The sequence below is a fragment of the Leguminivora glycinivorella genome, chromosome 22 (assembly GCF_023078275.1).
Source record: "Leguminivora glycinivorella isolate SPB_JAAS2020 chromosome 22, LegGlyc_1.1, whole genome shotgun sequence".
NCBI classification, from domain to species: Eukaryota; Metazoa; Arthropoda; class Insecta; order Lepidoptera; family Tortricidae; genus Leguminivora; species Leguminivora glycinivorella.
In genome coordinates, this window is record NC_062992.1 from 5,878,502 (window position 1) to 5,902,862 (window position 24,361).

The window sequence follows — 24,361 nt, forward strand, 5'->3', positions numbered from 1 at the left end:
TACAAATAACTTGCATTTACTGATGTATAGAGTTACAACTTCCCTTAATCCTCTATGCTTGAAAATACACTTTTGTAAAGATGGTCTGTGATATTATATTATCTTATTTCGTAAATAACATGAGTGACGTAGATTAGATATCTTGACCATTATCTTATTTCGCGTAATTTTATATTTTTATCGCTCCACAGGGTGTTGCAAAAAAACTAATCCATATGATGTATATGTCCCAGTAATGGACACTGTCCTAATAATTGTCACATTCAATATTAAATACCAAGCGATTTGGATTATTACTGCAATGTTTTGTCGCGAGGGGGCGACTCTATCACGAACTGTAAACTATACAGTTTTTGACAAATTTTCATACATTATTTTTTATTAACCTTTAAATGCATGACCTTGACAAAGATTTATTCAAATTTGAATTTTGACATTTTGTCAATAGTCAAAAATAGATGATGCATATATATATCACTATGCATTTAAGGGTTAGTAAATGTGGCATTGGTGCACAAACGCTTGTTTATTTGCGTGTTAGTGGTGCCCTCTACGCATCTTAAGTTTAAGTTTTGCGTAATATTCCATAAGGACCGATGATATGTAAATTCTGAAAATAACTTGATTTTGCTTTTCTCAAACTTGTTTAATGTTACCACAAAAATACTAACATCAAAAGGAATATTGGGAATAAAATAGTACATTGTTCTTTTCAGTACACGTAGACGCCATGAGGCCTTTAAACAGCAAATGTGATGAAAAAAATTTCATACGTGAGAGAGATTTTTTTTCTCTCTCTCACACATATGACTGACAGTGACATGTCTAGACACTTGAACGGAAAAAATGTCAGTGTGCCTCCTCGTTGTCATTATTCTGAAATATCCACACAAAATAATTTCACTTATCTTTGAATGATATTACACAAGCTGCAATGTATGTATGTATGTAAAATTGTAAACTATTGTTAATACCATTTAAGTTTATTTTTTATAAGTACAAAAGTGAACGTCGTATCATGTTGGATGCTTTTGTTAAGTGTTGAATTATTTAAAGTATTATTTTTTATGTAAAATTGAATAAAAATAGCTGTATATATGTACTGTGTTTCATTCGCTTAGATGTTTATATACCTAGTACAACTGACAAGCCAAAATTGCATGCAGGATTTAAAATAATCTTAAGTAAGCATGATACATTTCATCCTTCTTCCGTTATCCCGGCATTTGCCCCGGCTCATGGAAGCCTGGGGTCCGCTTTGACAACTAATCCCAAGATTTGGCTTAGGCACTTGTTTTTACGAAAGCAACTGCCATCTGACCATCCAACCCGAAGGGTAAGGCCGTATTGGAATTAGTCCGGTTTCCTCACGATGAAACTCATGTCATGATACATATTTACTAAACGATTCGGACATTGACCAGCCAATTATTATCACAAAAACCCGTAGTTATACCTACGGCACCAGTAATAGACAAAAACTAGTGACAGACAATATTGTATTCATATTTTATAATAGTACATTACGATACAAGTGCGTAAAAAATGAAGTTCGAAACGAGTGGCGATAGATTAAAACACGACCGAAGGGAGTTTTAAATCGACACGAGTTACGAATTTCCTTTTCGCACGTGTATCGTACGACGTTTTTCAGTACAGATTAGCCTCCGAAGTTTCGACCTGGCATATAATGAACCACTTCTCTAGTGCGTAAAAAAAAACACCATCTGTACTGAAAAAGAAGTTAAGCTTCTTTATTTAGATTTGTGTCCATTATTGGGTCTCGCGAGTGTCCAAATTAGGGTGCCGTTGTTAAATAAAACTAATTACTTTAAAAAACATAATTATATTCAGATTCTCATATCTAGTTTATTACGGCTCAGCCACGACAATGGTCTAAGCGCGACAGCGGTGAGCGGCGGCCATACATTGGAGCGAGACACAGCGATGGGACTTTTCATTCGCACGTATGGCTGCCGCTCACCGCTGTCGCGCTTAGACCAATGTCGTGGCTGAGCCGTTAGTGATTAATATACATGCAAAATAAGTTAGAGCCCATTTAGACGGTACGAGAACTCGCATACGAGTTTTATTACATTGCGGTATTGACGGCTGTGTAAAATTGTATGTAACTTAAACAGCCCGCAATGTAACTAAAATCGCATGCGAGTTTGCACGCCGTCTAAATCAGGCCTTAGTAACGTGCGTCTAACGATTACAATAACAAAAATAACATAACAAATATTGACTAATATCACAATTTAAAATTCGCATAAAATAATCAACATTTACTTCGCATAGTCAAAAGATAAAATAATAAATGATGGATTGTAATTTAAATGGTTTTTGATCGTAATTTTATATCACATCTTCAGATAAAAGGATTATTTTAAATCCTTTGAGTGAATGAAAGTGTGTGCTGACTTGCAAATACCTATTTGAACGACACAATATTAACAAAATATTAAGTAGGTATTCTACTCAGTCGTGTAACTTAAACAATATTTCTTTGAAATACCTAATAAGAAACACTATGTGATAGGTGATAGAAGGAAACGATGGCTGGTCCCACCGCGAGCTAGTAAGCTATGAGCTATCGGCTATAAAGACGAACAAAAGATAATCACTCCCGTGTAAATAAAAGAGACACGGCGATGTTTATAGCTACTCGCCCAGCGGTGAGCTATTAATATCGCTGTCTCTTTTATTTGCACGGGAATTCTTTTTGTTCGTTTTCATAGCCTAATAGCTCATAGCTTACTAGCTCGCGGTGGGACCAGTGCCGTATTGTCTGAAGCTTTAACCCTTAAATGCATGATGCATATACATCACTATGCATTTAAGGGTTAAGCACAGTATAATAAAGAGTATTATCATACAGTATGGCCACTCCCGCTGAAAGTGCCGCCTACCCCCTCCCGGTTACCTCACAGTTACCGCCTGTCAAAAACGCGAACAGTCGACCTGTCAGATTTCACTTATACAAGCATAGTACGCGTTCACCTACACGAGCTTAGACTGTGTGCTAGGAACGCGCCTCTTTCATATATTTGATCGTCAGTGTCAGAGGTGTGCTTTAAAGGCACTGGTCCGACCAGAAGCAATTAAGCGATGAGCTAAGACACGCGATGATACCGCGAGCGAGTTACAGTTCGCCGCCGAGCGATAACTATAAATCGCTCGCTCTCTATTTCCACGGGAGCTATCTTTTGTTCGTTTCCATTCACCGATAGCTTATCGGATTTATCGCTTGTAGTGGGACCAGTGTCTAAGCTCCATAATGCGTATGCGAGAGTGGCGTGCGAGAGCTGGTATAACACAATGTATAGACGAAGTTATATAAGATATACGGCGATATAGTCATCTGCGGCGTCCATTATGGCCTGTGCGAGCACTGAGTTGCCAGTGCGAGTGGCGTGCGAGAGGTGGTATAACACTGTTGTGTTACATAACTGAGTTGATGAAGTTATGTAAGGTACAACGATATGATCGCCCGATGCGTCCATTATGATCAGTGCGAGAGGTGGTATAACACACCAATATCGTGTAGATGAAGTTATGTAAGGTATATGGCGAGTTAACGACATAATCGTCTGCGCGACCATCGAGTTGCTAGTGCGAGTGGCGTGCGAGACGTGGTATAACACACCACTATCGTGTAGAATGAAGTTATGTAAGGTAGACGGCGATAGTCATCTGCGGCGTCCATTATGGCCTGTGTGAGCACCGAGTCGCCAGTGCGAATGGCGTGCGAGAGGTGGTATAACACTGTTGTGTTACATAACTAAGTTGATGAAGTTATGTAAGGTACGACGATATGATCGTCCGATGCGTCCATTTTGATCAGTGCGAGTGGCGTGCGAGAGGTGGTATAACACGGCAATATCGTGTTGATGAAGTTATGTAAGGTATATGGCGAGTTGGCGACATAATCGTCTGCGCGACCATCGAGTTGCCAGTGCGAGTGGCGTGCGAGAGGTGGTAAAACACACCACTATCGTGTAGAATGAAGTTATGTAAGGTAGACGGCGATATAGTCATCTGCGGCGTCCATTAAGGCCTGTGCGAGCAACGAGTCGCCGGTGCGAGTGGCGTGCGAGGGCAGGAATAACACCATCTGACTGCTGCGGGCCCAGGAGTGGTTCAGCGTACCTGAAATATATTAAGAGTTTTTTAGTGACTAGGTATTACGTTTGAATGTGGAAGGAAGCAGAGAGGAAAACGTAGATGGACTGCGTGAGAGGTGAAATGAAACGAAAGCAAGTCAATGATTAGAATGACGGGCGATAGAAATGTATAGAAGAGGAAGACACGCTGCGATGGGATAATGGCAAGTGAATGATGATGATGATGAACTTCGGGGATACACTCACCCCATAGATATTTCTATTAATGTGAATTCCCATACAAAAAAAATCTTCCTCCTACAGGATCCCACGTTATGTGGGGTCGGTACAAAAAAAATGCGAACATTAAATTCGGTAACAGACGGTTTGGATCAACTGACCCTAATAACCAATGATCGGGGATTTGGATGCCACACTGCGGGATGTCAAGTATTAGAAACAGTGATATGGATATGCCGTCCGGCCCGTGATAATTTTTCTTACGTCATAGTAGACAAATGATCAGACGGAGCGCCTAATGGTAAGAAACTATAGTAGCTCATAAACAATGAGGTTATAAGTAACTGGTTGAAAAATAAACGCAATTATCGTGTAGGTAATATATTTATAACATAAACGATATTGAATAAGCAAGTGTTGCTTAGGTAAATAGTAATGATTAGAACTGTAGGTAATAATTTAAATACGTGTAATATAAACAAGTCAAACTTTCTTTGTCACTAAGAAAATAGTAGGTATGTGAAAATTTTGCACTAAATTATTTATCGATAATAAAGTGAATTTTCACTTCATTTTATTGTAAGGCCAATACTGAACTGGTCAAGAAAAATACATTCAACAGTAATAACAATGATGATTTGATGTCGCATTTATTATTTAAAATTTTGACCCGTACTAGCAATAAATTGATAATAATATAAAGGTAGGTAAATAAATTATGATAAAAAACTGTCCTTTTTCTAACCACATAAAGCTTGGAATCCCGCGGCATATCCATACTAGCATAATGTTTGAGGTCATTCATCCCGTGTGGCATCCAAATCCCCGATCACTGCTAATAAGGGTGGACGAGGTGAATAGGAAAAAAGATAATTTTGTGTCATACAGTCATCAGGCACGTTTGGAGGCGACGGACGTCTATATTTGTCGTTTAATTTTTTTTTAGTATGAATAGGTAGACGTTTGACCACGGTCACACCTGATGGTAAGTCATCACTTTGCGTGCTCCACCGTAGACCGCATCATCGATGCGGTCTACGGTGGAGCACGCTTACCTATGAGATACCTATTTACTCTTGCTTTAAAGATACCTGGATTGTACTCGAGCGGAAACTCAGACTCAGGCAGAGCATTCCACTCCTTGACGTTTCGCAAATGAAATGTTGAAGCGAAACGCTCGGTGCGTATTTTTGGAATACTAACCATGAAGCGTATGCCGATCGTCTAGTGGTCTTATGGTGAAATGGGGACGGAGTACATTGTCTCAGGGCGCTGTTCTGTGGACCTGCCAAATGTAACGATAGCTACAGCTACGTTATAGTGTGTGTAGTACCGTAGTAGCGCAGCGGGTAGTCTGTGGGCTCGTGGCGGCGCGCCAGCAGGCAGGCGGGCGCGTCGCCCGGCGTGAGCACGCGCGCCGGCCACCACGCGCAGCTGCCGAGCTTGTGCCACACCACGTCGTCGTACCTGACCTCCATACTAATATTATAAACGGGAAGGGACCATCCACACTCATAAGGTACTGGGGGGTTACCATGAAGTGCTAAAGCCGTTCAGTTTAGGTTGAGAGAAAGGAACGAAGCTGTAGCAGTTCCATAGCTCCGTCCCTCTCTCTCAACCTAAACTGAACGGCTTTAGCACTTCATGGTAGCCCCCCTGGTCCCACCGGGAGCTAGTAAGCTATGAGCTATAAAAACGAACAAAAGATAGTCGCTCCCGTACAAATAAAAGAGACTGCGACGTTTATATTTGCCCAGTGGTGAGCTATCAAAATCGCCGTGTCTCTTTTACTTGCACGGTAGTGCTTATCTTTTGTTCGTTTTTATAGCCAATAGCTCATAGCTTACTAGCTCGCGATGGGACCAGTACCTTAGACGCATGGCGCGCCACGCCGCCTGGGGCGCGTCTTACGTCCTTCCTATACAAAATGTACTGAGGAGACGTTTTTTGAATCACATTCAGGCGGCGTGGCGGAGACGTCCGTTGCGCGCCGCAAGACATGCGTCTTATGAGTGTGGACGGTCCCTGAGAATCCATACTAATATTATAAATGGGAAAGTGTGTGTGTCTGTTTGTTTGTCCGTCCTTCGCGGCGAAACAGTGCGACAAATTGTCATCATTTGTTAAGTGTAGGTGTAACTTGCTTAGGTATTTAAAATCATTAGGTATTTTGAACGTAGGTCATTTAACGTTAGGTTCTTTAATTTTAGACATTATAATAGGCACCCTTTTAAACATTCGATATTTTAAATATACCTCAAAACACCATTAGATTTTTAGAATTTAGGTATTTTGAACGTAGGCCATTTAGCGTTAGTTTTTTTAAGTAAAAAAATAAAAAATAAATATAGGACATTCTTACACAGATTAACTGAGGCTCACGGTAAGCTCAAGAAGGCTTGTGTTGTGGGTAGGTACTCAGACAACGATATATACGATATACAAATAAATACTTATATACATAGAACACATCCATGACTCAGGAACAAATATCTCTGCTCATCACACAAATAAATGCCCTTACCGGGATTCGAACCCGGGACCGCGGCGCAGCAGGCAGGGTCACTACCGACTGCGCCAGACTGGTCGAAGTTTAGACATTGTGATACGTACCCCCTCTTCAGCCATATATACCAGTTGTTTCATTATACACAATGTTTTTCATCACACTTGCAATAGAAAAATACATGAATAAAGACAAAATTTAAAGAAACAAAGCGGGAGTAATCCTGCTACGCCCGCGTACTATTGCACACTTACTGAGCAAGTGTGATTAAAATGATGAGAAAGTAAGCCATACCCTGGTTTGGGTCCCCACATGCAGCTAGGGCAGGGTAACTCATCCCGCAGCTGAGCTGGGACCAAGGAACTGGTGGTCAGGATCCGGGTACTGGACAGGACTTTGGAGATGGTAACAGCCTCTTTCTGTGGCTTCTTTGGTGGGTTCTTTCGATCTGGAAGTTAAGATTTTTATTAGTAAATCTATACTTATCTATACTAATATTATAAATGGGAAAGTGTGTGTGTCTGTTTGTTTGTCAGTCTTTCACGGCAAAACGAAGCGAAGAATTGACGTGATTTTTTAAGTGGAGACAGTTGCAGGGATGGAGAGTGTATTAGGCTACTTTTATCTGACCCCCACTCCCCTAAAATGAGAGGTGGAAGTTTTGTATGGAGCCATTCACAATTTTCGAATACAACGTGAGAGAAGCCTCGGTCAAAAGCTAGTTCCGTATATCGAGTATATCCTCTTCGAAAAAATTTCTCTGCTGTCAGCGTCGGAATGCCCATTTAGGTGGTTTGCCACTACTGTCCTTTAGGTTTCCAAGTGCTTTGAAGTTCTCTCATCGTCACGCTTACGCTCCTTTGACTCATACAAAATTGCGCCTCTCTGTGACGTTTTGCGCCATTGGCTTTATGAGGAACTCCGCTTCGGATTGATACTTACAATCCTCTTTGATATAACTTACGTATGATTTTGACGAGCCATTCCTTGCGGCAGGCGGGATGGTACGAGACAGGACAGCGCGGGCACTCGCGGCGCCTGCCCTCATTACTCCCGCACACGAGGCACCACGATATAGGAGCTACTTTTCGAACTGGTGTATTCTGAAAAAAAAAAAGCTAAGTGTGCAGATCACACGTCCTCGGGCATTTTCAGAATTTGGGACCCCCCCAATTAGCGAAAGTTGTTCACAAAAATTAACTCGCTGTCAGTTTTGTGATGATAATTAAGCATGAAATTTCAATAAAAATATTGTTTTTGTGTTAATTACATAAACTTTAAGCGATAATCGACATTCAAAATGCGAAAATTGTAAATAAGGTTACGGTGACCGCTTTCCATCATCATCCTCCTTGCGTTATCCCGGCTTTTGCCACGGCTCATGGGAGCCTGGGGTCCGCTTTGACAACTAATCCCAAGATTTGGCGTAGGCACTAGTTTTTACGAAAGCGACTGCCATCTGACCTTCCAACCCGAAGGGTAAACTAGACCTTATTAGAATTAGTCCGGTTTCCTCACGATGTTTTCCTTCACCGGAAAGCTACTGGCAAATATCAAATGACATTTCGCACATAAATTTCGAAAAACTCATTGGTGCGAGCCGGGGTTCGAACCCGCGACCTCCGGAACGAAAGTCGCACGTACTTACCGCTAGGCTACCAGCGCTACGGTGACCGCTTTCCATCAGGCCGTATACCTGTTTGCCACCGACGTGGTATAAAAAAAAATTTTTAGACAGATTTTATGCTGAATTATCGTCACACAACTTTTGCTAATTGGGGTGACCCAAATTCTGAAAATGCGAACAGAGGCGGGCGGCAAACGTCCGTGGCGAGAAAAACGTATAATATTGTCTACACTGGTCGTTCTGAAGGAAGTTGCCTCGCGGCGTGCCTTGCTGTGTGGACCCAGCTGGATGTATAAATAGTAGGGATGTACCCGGGAAAGCCGACTATCCGGCCACATTTGTAGTCGGCGACTAGTCGGCAAAAAAGGCCGATTAGTCGGCACATTATAAGTGATAGAAAAACAGTACAAACATAAATTAACAGCTGATATTGTTGTATTATGAACCTATTTGTTATGTTGTTACTCAAAAGAACAACTGCGGTAATTACAGAAAGAAATGTCCTACCAAGGATTATCGGTTTCATAGGCAGGATTCCTACCCACTTAAGCCAAACCGTTTGTTAAAAATGGAAATTGTATATCAATATTCTCATTGACCTTTGAACCTTTAAAAAATAATGAAAAGCGCCAACAAAGGACCAATGTAATTCAAAAATTTTGATAAATTACTCGAAAATTATGTTCTGGCCGACTAGCCGACTAATCGGCCACCCAAGCGCCGACTAGTTGGTAGTCGGCCAAATCAATAGTCGGTACATCCCTAATAAATAGTAAAATCATAAAGCCCTTGTACAGAAAAGCGTTACTTTTCTCACTCTTAACAGGAAGAAAAATCCCAATTCCGAATGGGTGATGTGAAAACGGGATTTAAAGTTATCAAGCCGATAAAATTCGTTTGTCCCTTTCCGACGTATTGGTGTGATAGAAAGGGACAAACAATTTATCGGCTTGATGACTTTAGTGAACGTTTATGAATCCTAAGGGGGTTAGAGTTTACGAGTTAGTTACCTCTCCTGTATCATTTTCGGCGTTCGCCGGAAGTCGCTTATGCACGTAGTTGTATCGCCAGCACTGGTGCAGGTAATCTTCTATCTCTCTCTCCGTCATTATGTTCTACAAGAAAATAAATTGTTCTCAAAATGGGGGTAGTTTCTCGTTGCACCGGTCGCGGCGAGCTGCAGCTGCAGCCCGCAGTCTGCGTCGGAATACCAAAGGAATCGCGCGAGCTCAATGAAAATGCTCCTCGTTACGGAACGAAACATGTCGAGCGTTTTTCAACTTTTTACACGTGAGTGACCCGGTTTATATGTCAGTGTCTCACGGTAGCTTTGTTATTAAAATCAATTGTTGCAATAAAAAAAACTAATGTCGTTAAATCATCACAAACTTGTTCATTATATCCAGGGACCGGCCCGCTATCCCTTATACGGGGTTTTGTATGGGTATTTCGTTAGGCTTAACTTACCCTACCCTTTTGACGCGATACCCTTTCATTTTGCTTTTAAAGCCCTAACGAAAGCGCTTACCTAAAATAGCCCAATACCCTTTCAAAACCCTTATCATCGGCTCAGCCTAACGGGTGAGCCTTATATTGGGTTTTATTTGCTTTCCCTTATAGATCATATCGTGCGAGTTTAAATCCTGTACCTCGCTCATAAAGCACACATTACTCCGAACGAAATAACATACGATCGTTACCTATGGCGGCACTGTGTGTGATATTTGCGCGTTTCTGTTTAATGGAAACGGCTGTAGATAAAATAAGGTTCAATTTTCAATACCAAATACTTATAGTTATGATAGGCTCCTGCTTTGCTCGGGTGTAACACAGGCAAACGCTGCTTTTTAGGGTTCCGTAGTCAACTAGGAACCCTTATAGTTTCGCCATGTCTGTCTGTCCATCCGTCCGTCAGCGGATAATCTCAGTAACCGTTAGCACTAGAAAGCTGAAATTTGGTCCCAATATGTATATCAAATCAATCACGCCAACAAAGTTCAAAAATAAAAAATGGCAAAAATGTTTTATTAGGGTACCCCCCATGTAAAGTGGGGGCTGATTTTTTTTTCATTCCAACCACAACGTGTGATATATTGTTGGATAGGTATTTAAAAATGGATAAGGGTTTACTAAGATTGTTTTTTGATAATATTGATATTTTCGGAAATAATCGCTCCTAAAGGAAAAAAAGTGCGTCCCCCCCCCCCCTCTAACTTTTGAACCATAAGTTTAAAAAATATGAAAAAATCACAAAACTAGAACTTTATAACGACTTTCTAGGAAAATTGTTTTGAACTTGATAGGTTCTGACCGTAGCCCGACACGCTCTTGGCCGTTTTTTTTATCGGACTTGTCTTGATGAGTACCCGAAGTCTAGCTGATGCTGAACCCTGGCTGCACCTAGGAGAACTCGGGTTTAGTGTAACACAGGCAAACGCTGTTTTCGTCATCGGACTTGTCTTGATGAGTACTCGAGTGAGCAGTACCCGAAGTGCAGTTGATGCTGAACCCTGGCTGCACCTAGGGGAACTCGGGTTTAGTGTTACACAGGCAAACGCTGTTTTCGTCATCGGACTTGTCTTGATGAGTACTCGAGTGAGCAGTACCCGAAGTCCAGCTGATGCTGAACCCTGGCTGCACCTAGGGGAACTCGGGTTTAGTGTAACCCAGGCAAACGCTGTTTTCGTCATCGGACTTGTCTTGATGAGTACTCGAGCGAGCAGTACCCAAAGTCCAGCTGATGCTGAACTCTGGCTGCACCTATGGGAACTCGGGTTTAGTGTAACACAGGCAAACGCTGTTTTCGTCATCGGACTTGTCTTGATGAGTACTCGAGTAAGCAGTACCCGAAGTCCAGCTGATGCTGAACCCTGGCTGCATCTAGGAGAACTCGGGTTTAGTGTAACACAGGCAAACGCTGTTTTCGTCATCGGACTTGTCTTGATGAGTACTCGAGTGAGCAGTACCCAAAGTCCAGCTGATGCAGAACCCTGGCTGCACCTATGGGAACTCGGGTTTAGTGTAACACAGGCAAAAGCTGTTTTCGTCATCGGACTTGTCTTGATGAGTACTCGAGTGAGCAGTACCCGAAGTGCAGTTGATGCTGAACCCTGGCTGCACCTAGGGGAACTCGGGTTTAGTGTTACACAGGCAAACGCTGTTTTCGTCATCGGACTTGTCTTGATGAGTACTCGAGTGAGCAGTACCCGAAATCCAGCTGATGCTAAACCCTGGCTGCAGCTAGGGGAACTCGGGTTTAGTGTAACCCAGGCAAACGCTGTTTTCGTCATCGGACTTGTCTTGATGAGTACTCGAGCGAGCAGTACCCAAAGTCCAGCTGATGCTGAACTCTGGCTGCACCTATGGGAACTCGGGTTTAGTGTTACACAGGCAAACGCTGTTTTCGTCATCGGACTTGTCTTGATGAGTACTCGAGTGAGCAGTACCCGAAGTCCAGCTGATGCTGAACCCTGGCTGCATCTAGGAGAACTCGGGTTTAGTGTAACACAGGCAAACGCTGTTTTCGTCATCGGACTTGTCTTGATGAGTACTCGAGTGAGCAGTACCCGAAGTGCAGTTGATGCTGAACCCTGGCTGCACCTAGGGGAACTCGGGATTAGTGTTACACAGGCAAACGCTGTTTTCGTCATCGGACTTGTCTTGATGAGTACTCGAGTGAGCAGTACCCGAAATCCAGCTGATGCTGAACCCTGGCTGCACCTAGGGGAACTCGGGTTTAGTGTAACCCAGGCAAACGCTGTTTTCGTCATCGGACTTGTCTTGATGAGTACTCGAGCAAGCAGTACCCAAAGTCCAGCTGATGCTGAACTCTGGCTGCACCTAAGGGAACTCGGGTTTAGTGTAACACAGGCAAACGCTGTTTTCGTTATCGGACTTGTCTTGATGAGTACTCAAGTGAGCAGTACCCGAAGTCCAGCTGATGCTGAACCCTGGCTGCATCTAGAGGAACTCGGGTTTAGTGTAACACAGGCAAACGCTGTTTTCGTCATCGGACTTGCCTTGATGAGTACTCGAGTGAGCAGTACCCAAAGTCCAGCTGATGCTGAACTCTGGCTGCACCTAGTTGAACTCGGGTTTAGTGTAACACAACACAGGCAAACGCTGTTTTCGTCATCGGACTTGTCTTGAGTACTCGAGTGAGCAGTACCCAGTACCCAAAGTCCAGCTGATGCTGAACTCTGTTTGCACCTAGGGGAACTCGAGTTTAGTGTAACACAGGCAAACGCTGTTTTCGTCATCGGACTTGTCTTAATGAGTATTTGGGTGAGCTGTACCCAAGATAGAGCTGATGCTGAAACCTAGCTGTACCTAGGGGAACTCGGGTTTAGTGTAACATAGGCAAACGCTGTTTGCGTCATCGGACATGTCTTGACGAGGACTTGGGTACGCAGTAGCGCAAGACAGCGCTGTAGCTGAGCCCTGGCGGTATCTAGGGCAACTCTGGTTTCGGTACATTATAATATAGAAATATTTCATGCAATCTCAAGTTAGGCATAAAAACATAATATTAATTGAACAAAAATCTTACCAGAAGTGAATATTAACATCAAGTAGTTAGAACACATTTATTAATTTGCCATACATGAAACAATTTATTTGTGTCTAAAAAAATACGTATGTATATCCATTTGAATATCAAAATTAAGTACAGTCGATTTCACTAATAGTAACACAGGGAATAAAGAGAATAATGGAGTTCCAAGCGTCCATAGACTACGGTAACTACTTACTATCAGACGCGCTGTATGCTTGATTTCCACCAGAAAAGTATTTCTGTTTCAAACGATCTTCATAGAATTCACAACAATCAACAGAAATAGTTTGACAGATTCTATGGTACTACTCAACTCAACCAAGTACCAGTCATAAAGACGAGTCTCAGATATTTCACGATGACGAAAACAGCGTTTGCCTATGTTACACCAAACCCGCGTTCCCTTGGGAATAGCCAGGGTTCAGCATCAGCTCTACCTTGGTTACTGCTCACACAAGTACTCATCAAGACAAGTCCGATGACGAAAACAGCGCTTGCCTATGTTACTCCAAACCCGCGTTCCCCTGGGAAAAGCCAGGGTTCAGCATCAGCTCTCTTCTTTGGTTACTGCTCACTCAAGTACTCATCAAGACAAGTCCGATGACGAAAACAGCGCTTGCCTATGTTACTCCAAACCCGCGTTCCCCTGGGAAAAGCCAGGGTTCAGCATCAGCTCTACCTTGGTTACTGCTCACTCAAGTACTCATCAAGACAAGTCCGATGACGAAAACAGCGTTTGCCTATGTTGCACGAAACCCGAGTTCCCTTAGGAATAGCCAGGGTTCAGCATCAGCTCTACCTTGGTTACTGCTCACTCAAGTACTCATCAATACAAATCCGATGACGAAAACAGCGTTTGCCTATGTTGCACGAAACCCGAGTTCCCCTAGGAATAGCCAGGGTTCAGCATCAGCTCTGCCCTGGTTACTCCTCACTCAAGTACTCACCAAAACAAGTCCGATGACGAAAACAGCGCTTGCCTATGTTACTCCAAACCCGCGTTCCCCTAGGAATAGCCAGGGTTCAGGATCAGCTCTACCTTGGTTACTGCTCACACAAGTACTCATCAAGACAAGTCCGATGACGAAAACAGCGCTTGCCTATGTTACTCCAAACCCGCGTTCCCCTGGGAAAAGCCAGGGTTCAGCATCAGCTCTACCTTGGTTACTGCTCACTCAAGTACTCATCAATACAAGTCCGATGACGAAAACAGCGTTTGCCTATGTTGCACGAAACCCGAGTTCCCCTAGAAATACCCAGGGTTCAGCATCAGCTCTACCTTGGTTACTGCTCACTCAAGTACTCATCAAAACAAGTCCGATGACGAAAACAGCGCTTGCCTATGTTAAACCAAACCCGCGTTCCCCTGGGAAAAGCCAGGGTTCAGCATCAGCTCTATCTTAGGAACTGCTCACCCAATTAACTCATCAAGGCGAGTTGGATGACGAAAACGGCTTATTTTTATGTTGGCAATTAACGTTTTCAATGTGTGATGATAATGGTTAATTGTATTGATTTTCGGCCAACACTGTATGCATGTAAATATACATGCATACATACATATTTACATATTTATATGTATATTTATATTCATACATACATACCTACATACATTCATACATACCTACATACATTCATACATACCTACATACATTCATACGTACGAACATACATATTACTGATCTATGGGCGACGATGATCATTTACCATCAGGCGATCCTCAGTCCCTTGTCTCCCAGTTCATTAATAGTTATTTGTTATACAAGGGGGCAAAGTTGTATTTTAACGCCGAGTGTGGAATTGAAAAACGAGCAAGTGAAAGGATTCTATAGTTGAACCACGAGCGAAGCGAGTGGTTCGAGAATAGAATTCTGAACTTGCGAGTTTTTTAACACACAAGAAGTAAAATACATTTGCACCCGAGTGTAACACAAAACTTTTCCCCTCAATATAGCGAGGAAACAACAACGCAAAAAATGCGTTTATCACTGCTTCCAGTAGTTCCACAGGTGGTAAATCATCTTTATTACTAGATTCACCTGCTTTTATCAATTTTAAAGCAGTTAATTTGATTTTATGCAAGGTCAAACTACTTTACCCACTAGTGGATAAAATGCGTTTTTACCCGCTGGTATTAAAGGACAAAACACGTGTTTCCGAGCTAGTGACGGGAAAAAATAATTTCTAGCCGTGTTCTACTTCTATCCAACGAAAACATGTTTCGTTGCAAAATTAAAAATGGGGCGCATAGTGCGGATTGGCAACAGCGCATTTTCCTTCCGCCTCTTACACTAGCTTAGATTCATAATCCTGTCTCTTTCACGCAAGGCTCGACTACGCTTCAACAAAAGGGAAAGCCTTATAAATAGCGCTTAAAATAAGGGTAACCCTTATTAAAGGCTTGCAAGCCGTATCGGATAGCGGTAAGCCAATGCACAGGGCTAGCTTTATTGTTTTGCTAAGTTTTTTGTAAGGGCTAGTCAAATGAATGGGCTTGCAGTTCGAAAGGGAGAGTCTCTCGATTGGGTCGTCCTTACGTTAGGGATTCCCAATGAAAGGCTTGTAGCGCGGAAGGGGTTGTCCGGTCCCTGATTATATCTAAAAATCTTCTCCAAATTTAACAGCGAAATAAGGGTAAAGTATTGCTAATGGATGTAGCAATAGTAGCAATCACAAAATGCCTACCTAATATCAACAGGCAATGTAGCAAAATGCCACTTATGTAAATTTATGTTATTATTCAATGTGGCTAAAAAGTAGGGAAAATCATGCTTTAAAAATATAAATACAACATAATTGCCTCCAGGACCACCAAGTTGAATTCCTAAAATGTTGGATTTGCAAAAAGTTGAATTTGCAGGATGTTGAATGTTAAAATGTTGAATTTGCATTATGTTGAGTTCTTTTTATGTCCAAATTGCATAAAGTTGAATTTGCAGCTTGTTGAATCCTAAAATGTTGAATTTGCAGAAAGTTGACTTTGCGGTATGGTGAACCCTAAAATGTTAAATTTCCATAAGATTAAATTTGCAGTAGGTACCTACAGGGTGTAGCAAAAGTCCCGAGTAATACTTTAACAGCTCATAGGGTTACTAATGACCCTAAGTGTGATACAAGTGAAAAAATTTCGTAGTTCGAAAAAAATGAGTTTCGATTTTTTCCGCTTAAATAGCAATCAGGGTATTGGTCTTGTCGGCTGTTGAAGTAATGTGCATTGGGGTAATTTCGAACGTCGTCTAATTTTGAAAGTCACATAAAAATCACCATTATTTCCATCATATCAAGATTCCCCTTTCGAAATTACCCGAGCATTTTTGTATGTCGAAATTATCTCAAAGCACCCTATTGACTTTTGTTACATGCTATATAGTTTCAGGGCATATTTAAGTTCCAAGACTCCACTGATGAGCCTTTTCGAAGCATAATGCCTTAAAATTTTGTTCCCCGTGGCAGCAATGGGTTAAATACAGTCTGAAGACTGAAATTCATGACCATCAAAGGTACATTTTTTTCTCCTTTTAGGGCCAAAAAGCTCGCGATTCTGGGTAGAAATCATATTACAAAATACCCATGTTAAAAAAAGATTCCAGGAATATAAACTTGAGTTCTTAAAATGTTGAAATCCCAAAATGTTGAAAGTATACATTTTGAGAATTCAACTTTTTGATATTTCAACGTTATGAGAATTCAACATTTTGCGAAACTGAAAAAAATCAACATTCTGGGAAAGTCAACGTTTCGGGATTTCAACATTTTAGGAATTCAACCTGGTGGTCCGGGAGGCATAATTGCAGTAATATGAGACATTGCTAGTAAATAGTATAAGTACTATAAGTAGATATAGAACCTAATGTATTTGGAGCCTCGTCTGCCAGCAAACTAGAGACGGGCCGAATATTCGGTATTCGGCATATTCGGCAAGTTTTTCAATGTTCGTATTCGGCCGAATTCGGTTGCATTGCCGAATATTTACCGAATAAACAAAGTACATAACTAATGAAGATCTTACGTATTCCATTGGATAATAAGTAGTAGCTTTCTAAGGAACTACTAAAAAGAGATATCTAAATCGTAAGAACATATGTAGTTCTAGTAACATATTATGTAACCATTAACAATCTTTTAATAGTTTTAATCTTAACATCCGCTTTCTAAATATGGCGTAACCGAATATTTGGCCGAATGTTCGGTTCGGTAAGAGCTGAACCGAATGTTCGGCCGAATATTCGTATTCGGCAAAGTCCATATTCGGCCCGTCTCTACAACAAACCATACTCAGGTTTGGCAGAAGTTAAAATTTAGTTTTAAGTTTTAGTTTTGAATAAACATTTACTTATTTCATTATTTTCCTATTTTTGAATTATTTTACCATAAAATTATGCTAATTGAACCCTATCATCTTGAACCAAATTTAAAAACTATGTGGAAAATGATTTTTCCTTTACCTTTGGCTTTGCAGAGGCTCATAGTTACCTTGATGACCAAGTCGAACTTGTCTTCAGTACTGGCGTCCACTTGCAGAAGATATTCTAGTGTGTCCCGGCTCTCAATAGTATTCTCCATCATCAGCACCTATAATTATATAAGCAACTAGCTTTTACCCGCGGCTTCGCCCGCGTAATAAAAGTATTCATTAAGATTTTCATTTGGATCCTTAGGTTTCTCTGTAAGTATATTTATCTGCGATTATTTCGATTGCACATAATACTTTTGCTTGCAATGATTGTAGAAATATTACACATCGACCACAGCGTAGGTAATTCTATATACGCTGGGGAAACCTTTATAAACATCCCACATAGCCCGTATTTCGACACTATGATCGGTGGGTAAAAAGTACTTTTTTCTATTATCCCTTACAATTTTTTACATTTTGCTTATACTTATCGCAAACGTAATCTTCAAGCAAGCAAACAATGATCGTCTTAGAGCACATTGATTGTAAGAGACCGCCGACCGATTATCCGTATCCCTCTAACGATACCCATATTATCCGTATCCGTATCCCTATCCCTATCGCTATCGCTATCGCTATCGCTATCGCTATCGCTATCGCTATCCCTATCGCTATCCCTATCCCTATCGCTATCCCTATCGCTATCCCTATCGCTATCCCTATCCCTTATCAAGATGTTTAATGATATAACACTTTAAGTTCTCGCGCTTTGTACACATATTTAAAGTCACATACAGGTCGAACGCGATTAATTAACATTATTTTTACCTTTTTTCCCAACGTTTTGGCCAGGTTGCACTGGTCGTGGTCGCAGAAGACTGACGTCCCAGCAAAATGTCACCGGAGATGTAAACAACACAAAACTACCCGATATTAATTTGTATAAATGTTCGGGGTAGACAAATAAATATAATCTACCCGCTTTTAGTTAATGTTTATTTCCCACCATGTTTATTTTAAAGGTAAAAATAATGTTAATTAATCGCGTTCGACCTGTATGTGACTTTAAATATATGTTTAATGATTTCTTATCAAGTGCTAAAATATAAAGTTTCATGGTTTTATCTTTTAAAATTAAGAAATCCCATACAAACTTTCAACCTCTTTTTCAACCCCTTCATCCCTTTTTTTCGAAATAAAAAGTAGCCTATGTTTTGTCTCAGGGTCTAAAGATTGTCTGTTCTAAATTTCATCAAAATCGGCTGCGTGGTTTAAGCGGGAAAGCGTAACAGACAGACAGACAGACAGACAGACAGACAGACAGACAGAGTTACTTTCGCATTTATATTATTATTATTATTATTATTAAATATTATTAAATTAAATTATTAATTATACTCTTTATTTATTTTCTTTCTTAGGCTAGGCTGTTTATAATATGAATATAAAAGTAAAATACAAAAACACATACAAAACAATATAAAACACATATAAACACATTATAAAAAACCTAACCTAGGGTGCCGCCAGCAGCGGGGCAGGGCCCAAGCTGCCGGTGGTTAGGGCTGCAGAGAGAGGAACCGTCGAACTATCCGTGCTGTGTCCAAGATCACCGCCTTCTGCATCTGGCCCTTGATCCAGCCACCTAGCGAGAGTCTCTTAAGATGTTGGTCGAGACTCTTCGCTATGAGACCGTTCGCTGAAACGACTATCGGAACAATGATCGTTGATTCAACATCCCACATGGCGGTTATCTCGTGAGCCAAGTCTAGGTACTTACTGGACTTGTCCTTCTCGGCTTTCACGAGATTCTCATCATGGGGGATGGTGATGTCAACGAGCACTGCCCGGCGTTGCAGTCGATCTATTATCACAATGTCAGGTTTATTGGCTACAATAGTCCTGTCAGTGATAATAGATCGATCCCAATAGAGCGTGGCACGACCATTTTCGAGAACTGGCGCAGGTAAGTACTTGTAGTACGGTACTTCGCGGTCCACAAGGCCGTATTGAAGAGCAAGTTGCTGGTGAATAATCCTGGCTACGAGATTATGTCTGTGCAAGTACTCGCCGTTAGCAAGATGAGAACAACCGGAAATAATATGCCTGAGTGACTCTCCGGGACGGCGGCATGCCCGACAAATGTCGACCGTACCGTCCTTCAGGATATATTTCCGGTAGTTGTTCGTCATCATAACTTCGTCCGCAATTGCACAGGCAAAACCCTCGGTTTCTCCGAAGAGGTCCCCGAATCGTAACCAGTTCACCGATGCGAGCAGATCTACATCGGGTCCCGTGAGGGCCTTGTAGAACCGCCCGTGTAGCTGCTTGCTCTCCCATACCGCCTTGCGGTCCGCAGTACTTAGTACCACAGGTTTGCGCCAGTTCTGTTTCGCCAAGGAGAGCGGCGTGAGGTTTCCGTCCACTGCCACCACATCACGATGCATCCCGCACTCGTTGTTAAGGAAGTAATTCCTGAGATTGTACACCTCACGGTTGTGGAGATCTTTGGCGTTTAGGAAGCCTCGACCTCCGCACTTCCGTGGGATGTACAATCTCATAACAGACGAGCGCGGGTGTAACATACGGTGTGTGGTAAGCAGTGAGCGGACCCTCCGATCCAGGGCGTCCAGCTCAGTCTGGGTCCACCGTAGTATGCCAAAGGAGTATATGAGTAGAGGCATTACCCAGGCGTTAAAGGCGCGCACTTTGTTGCCTCCTGACAAAAGACTGTTAAGGACTTTTGTCAGCCGACTGAAAAAGCGCTCCTTTACCGACCGTCTAATGCCAACATCCTCAATACCCAACGACTGTGACATACCAAGGTACTTATAGGTTTCTGATTCAGAGATAGATCTGAACGACATCGTCTCAGAAAGTTGTAAATTTTCTGAATTTACAACCTCCCCCGCTGCACATGCATGACCGCACACTTATCGACACCAAACTCCATTCTGATGGCGGTACTGAAAACTTCTGTGGTTTTCAATAGCACCATCAGGTCTTGGGTGTTCGGTGCAAATAGTTTGAGATCGTCCATGTACAGAAGGTGAGAGATGACTTCACCCTCTCTCCGAAGCCGGCAACCTAGCCCAGAATCCTTCAGCAGCGTGCTGAGGGATTCAGAGCTAGGCAGAACCATAATGGACTCAAACTGTCACCCTGGAATATTCCTCGCTCAATCCTTATGAAGTCCTGCGGGCCAGGGGGCCATCCCTGCCTCCTGGTTGACGAAGGACTGTGGTCCACTGCCTCATACATGCAGCCAGGAAGGATATTAAAGCTGCATCAAGTTTATACAGCTCCAATACCCTTCTCAGCCATGAATGAGGCACCGAATCATAGGCCTTCTTATAGTCAATCCAAGCGGCCGAAATGGCCCCCTTGTTCCGCCGAACTTGTTGGCAGATGGTCATGTCTATGAGGAGGAGCTCTTTAGTACCACGGGACCCAACCCTACATCCATTTTGAGCGGGAGCCAGAATGTTGTTAGCGACAATATGCGCGTTAATTTTTGCTCTCAAAATGGATGTAAGGAGCTTGTAAAGTGTAGGCAAGCACGTGATGGGTCTGTAGTTTTTTGCTTCCGTGGTACTACCGGACTTATAGAGCAGGAAAGTAACACCAGTTGTTAGGGAAGGTGGGAGAGAACCAAGATCGAGGGCTTGTTGAAATTGCGTTGCCAAACGCGAGTGCGAGCATCGAAACCATTTTAGCCAGAAGTTGTGCAATCCGTCCGGTCCAGGACTTTTCCAGTTCTGGGCCGTACGGGTAGCACAACTTACGTCGTCGGGGCTGATGGTGATAGCCCCCATAGGCTCGATGCTCTCGCACTCGCGTTCGACAACGGTCATCCACTCACCCTCCGTGTGTTCGACGGGCACCGACCAGATGCTACGCCAGAAATCAGACATGGCAGTAGCATCCGGCAGCCGCACGTCAGACACACGAGGGTCGGTTTCCTCCCACCTTCGGTATACTTTCCTTTGGTCGCTTTGAAAAAGACGATTCTGCTGGAATCGGTCCACACGCTTTCTGTAGCGGCGAATACGGCTTGCCTATGCATAGACTTTCTGCTTCAGGAAGTCGATGCGCTCTGTGACATTGGCCAAATAGTCGCGGGGCCTGATGTCCGTCCCCGCGAACGCCTGGTTCACAAAGCGCATTACTCGGGGGCGATTATTACCCCCTCTGAAGCAGATCAGCTTTGCAATGAGAGTCCTAAACGAGTTGATACGACGCTCGATCCGTACTTGCCATGCAGGGACACCTTCGGCGGTCCTAGTTGCACGGTCAGCGTCCGGAAACTTGACTCGAGCAACACGGCACGCCGCGATGGCCCCGCAGTACATGATCGAGTGTGACTGTGTTATTAATTATTATTATTATATTATTATATTATTATAGTATATTATAGTATTATAGTATGGAAGTATGGATTCTATTGGTTCTTATTGGTGTCAAATTCTTTGCTATGAATCTTTTTATAATATACCTATCTGGTGGAAAATCACAGAGAGCGCTGGTGGCCTAGTGGTAAGAGCGTGCGACTTTCGATCTGGAGGTCGCGGGTTCGAACCCCGGCTCGTACCAATGAGTTTTTCAGAACTTATGTGCGAAATGTCATTTGATGTTTGCCGCTTTTCAGTGAAGGAAACCGGACTTATTCCAATAAGGCCTAGTTACCCTTCGGGTTGGAAGGTCAGATGATAGTCCCTTTCGTAAAACTAGTGCCTACGCCAAATCTTGGGATTAGTTGTCAACGCGGACCCCAGGCTCCCATGAGCCGTGGCAAATGCCGGGATAGAGCAAAGAAGGTTATGATCTGGTGGAAAATCAGTTGTATGGCATCATTCATGTCTCTTAATTCTAACAGTCTAATAATGATAATTGTCTGTTCTTATTGGACATGTTGAAATTAGTGTGTGTTGGAAAGAGACAAGAGATACATGTTTGCAATTTTATAACAAGGGTTTCAGTCCAGCTCCTTTCTCTATAAGCATCTGCCATGAAATTGGAACTTAACATTGACCATATGAGCCAATAGTACAGAATGGAATAAAGACCTAGCCAAGATGCCAACAGTTGGATGCATAACGAGTGAACAAAACTCTCATATTGGTGCAACAGAGATTTTGCTACGGTGACAACTATTGACATCATGGCTAGTGCTCCAGAGAATTAGCACTATCTTCTACACTTCATGCATGTTGTCACCTTGTAATATGTATCAAAGAACATCTCCTTTCCCCTCCGCACAAACTCCTTAAAAGAGTTCTCAACTTTTCCCTGCTTGAGTGGTTGATGCGACTGATCATATTTGGCATTAAAGTCAGGGGTCTTGTAGTGGTCTGGCTTCACATTGAAGGGTAGCAGGGGATCTACCTTAGTGACCTGCAAAGGAATATCAGTATTCAATCAGTCTGTGCAGTATAAGAATCCATACTAATATTAAAATGGGAAAGTGTGTGTGTCTGTTCGTTTGTCCGTCTTTCACGGCAAAACGGAGCGACTAATGGTAATGACTAATTGATGTGATTTTTGAAGAGGAGATAGTTGAAGGGATGGAGAGTGACATAGGCTACTTTTGTCTCTCTCTAACGCGAGCGAAGCCGCGGGAAAAAGCTAGTATTGTAATTGGATTTTTCTTCTTTCGCATAGATTCAATTTATTTATGAGAACAGACCACATATTTATAACTAGAGTAGGACCTATCTTATCTTTTCTTATATCTGTGGGGGCCTTTCAAGATACTTTTTGATGACACACAAACACTGTTTTACATTTTAAACGGTTTGCTTAGATAGACAGACAGACAGACAAGGGAGGGGTTCATTATCCCCATTTTATTATATGAAACCTACAACACTAAAGGCCTGACCATTATAATGACCATGATAAATAAATGGTCTAAGGTGACAGCGGCTAGAAGAGGCCATAGGTTGGAGCGAGATAGCGACGGAACCTTTCGTTTGCACCTATGGCCGTCGCTCGCCGCTATCGCCGTTTGTACTAAGCAAGCGGCTTCTAACATTGAAACTATTAAAAATGTACGTAAGTAATTTGTTGTGTTTATTTACCTTCTTCACAGACCCCGTCCCAGGGCTAGTTTTAGTAACCATGCCCTTCGGTTTGACCACTCTGCTAGGCCCGTAGAACGGCCTGCACCTCTCCGCGAGACGTAAACAAGTCCATGGAATCCAAAGTTTCTGTTTCGTGACAAAAGTTTCAACATGATAGCAAAGTTCTTTCTTCCATTTCACTTTCTCCGTAGAACCATCATCTTCCACTGTTACGCCTAAAACTATGCAACTATGTTTACAGCATTACCGTGACCGGGACAAAGTACTTGACTGAATGTGAAAACTGGTACCATGGGTAAAGCTAACAAACAATACAATGAACTACATTTCAAAATAGAAATCGTACCCTTATCACCATGAAAATGGCCACGATTGTCCTTCACTACAGTGACTTTTGCGTAAGTTTTCTTGGACAGCCAGGCTATGGCTACTTCGCCCACTTTCCATATGTAATTTGTTTCAAAGTTCTCATTTTCACCCATGATTCTTAATATTACTCGATATACATTTCCGATCTCGCCTCGATTTTAAATATTTACAGAAATATTATGAATGTAAAAATCACTGGTAATTGGTAAGATAATATGGTAAAATAATAAAGTAAAGTTTGTCACGAACACTATTCACGCAGTGCCTAAACATTGCAATTCCAGGAAAAATCAAATAAAACAAAAGTTCACAAAAACCATTTTTTCACCGCTTACTTTAGCAAACAAAATATTAAATTATTTATCATGTGTATTTAAAACGTTTTAAAGGCTATTCTATTTTATATTAACAAAAAAATTGAAAAAATAACTTTAAATCGCTAGAACGGAAATCTATGCAAGGGCCACCGCGGGAACATT

At 42.2% G+C, this 24,361-nt stretch overlaps 1 protein-coding gene across 1 annotated transcript; it reads right to left on the bottom strand.

Moving 5' to 3' along the window:
• Positions 1 to 2,977: 2,977 nt before the first annotated feature.
• LOC125238087 lies at positions 2,978 to 23,995 on the bottom strand. Its single transcript, XM_048145376.1, has 9 exons — positions 23,860 to 23,995; positions 23,511 to 23,728; positions 22,648 to 22,824; positions 17,508 to 17,606; positions 9,490 to 9,594; positions 7,817 to 7,955; positions 7,147 to 7,300; positions 5,680 to 5,813; positions 2,978 to 4,152 (listed from the first exon to the last, which is right to left on the bottom strand). The coding sequence occupies exons 1-9, from the start codon at positions 23,993 to 23,995 to the stop codon at positions 4,013 to 4,015; spliced, it is 1,302 nt and encodes a 433-aa protein (XP_048001333.1). The 3' UTR covers positions 2,978 to 4,012.
• Positions 23,996 to 24,361: the final 366 nt, after the last annotated feature.

Excerpts from the sequence above, each read along its gene's own strand:
- LOC125238087 (XM_048145376.1), bottom strand. The coding sequence starts at position 23,995 with ATGGGTGAAAATGAGAACTTTGAAACAAATTACATATGGAAAGTGGGC. Across the intron at positions 22,825-23,510 it reads GGACGGGGTCTGTGAAGAAG|GTCACTAAGGTAGATCCCCT; the intron begins GTAAATAAACAC and ends ATTCCTTTGCAG. Across the intron at positions 17,607-22,647 it reads TCTTTGATACATATTACAAG|GTGCTGATGATGGAGAATAC; the intron begins GTGACAACATGC and ends ATATAATTATAG.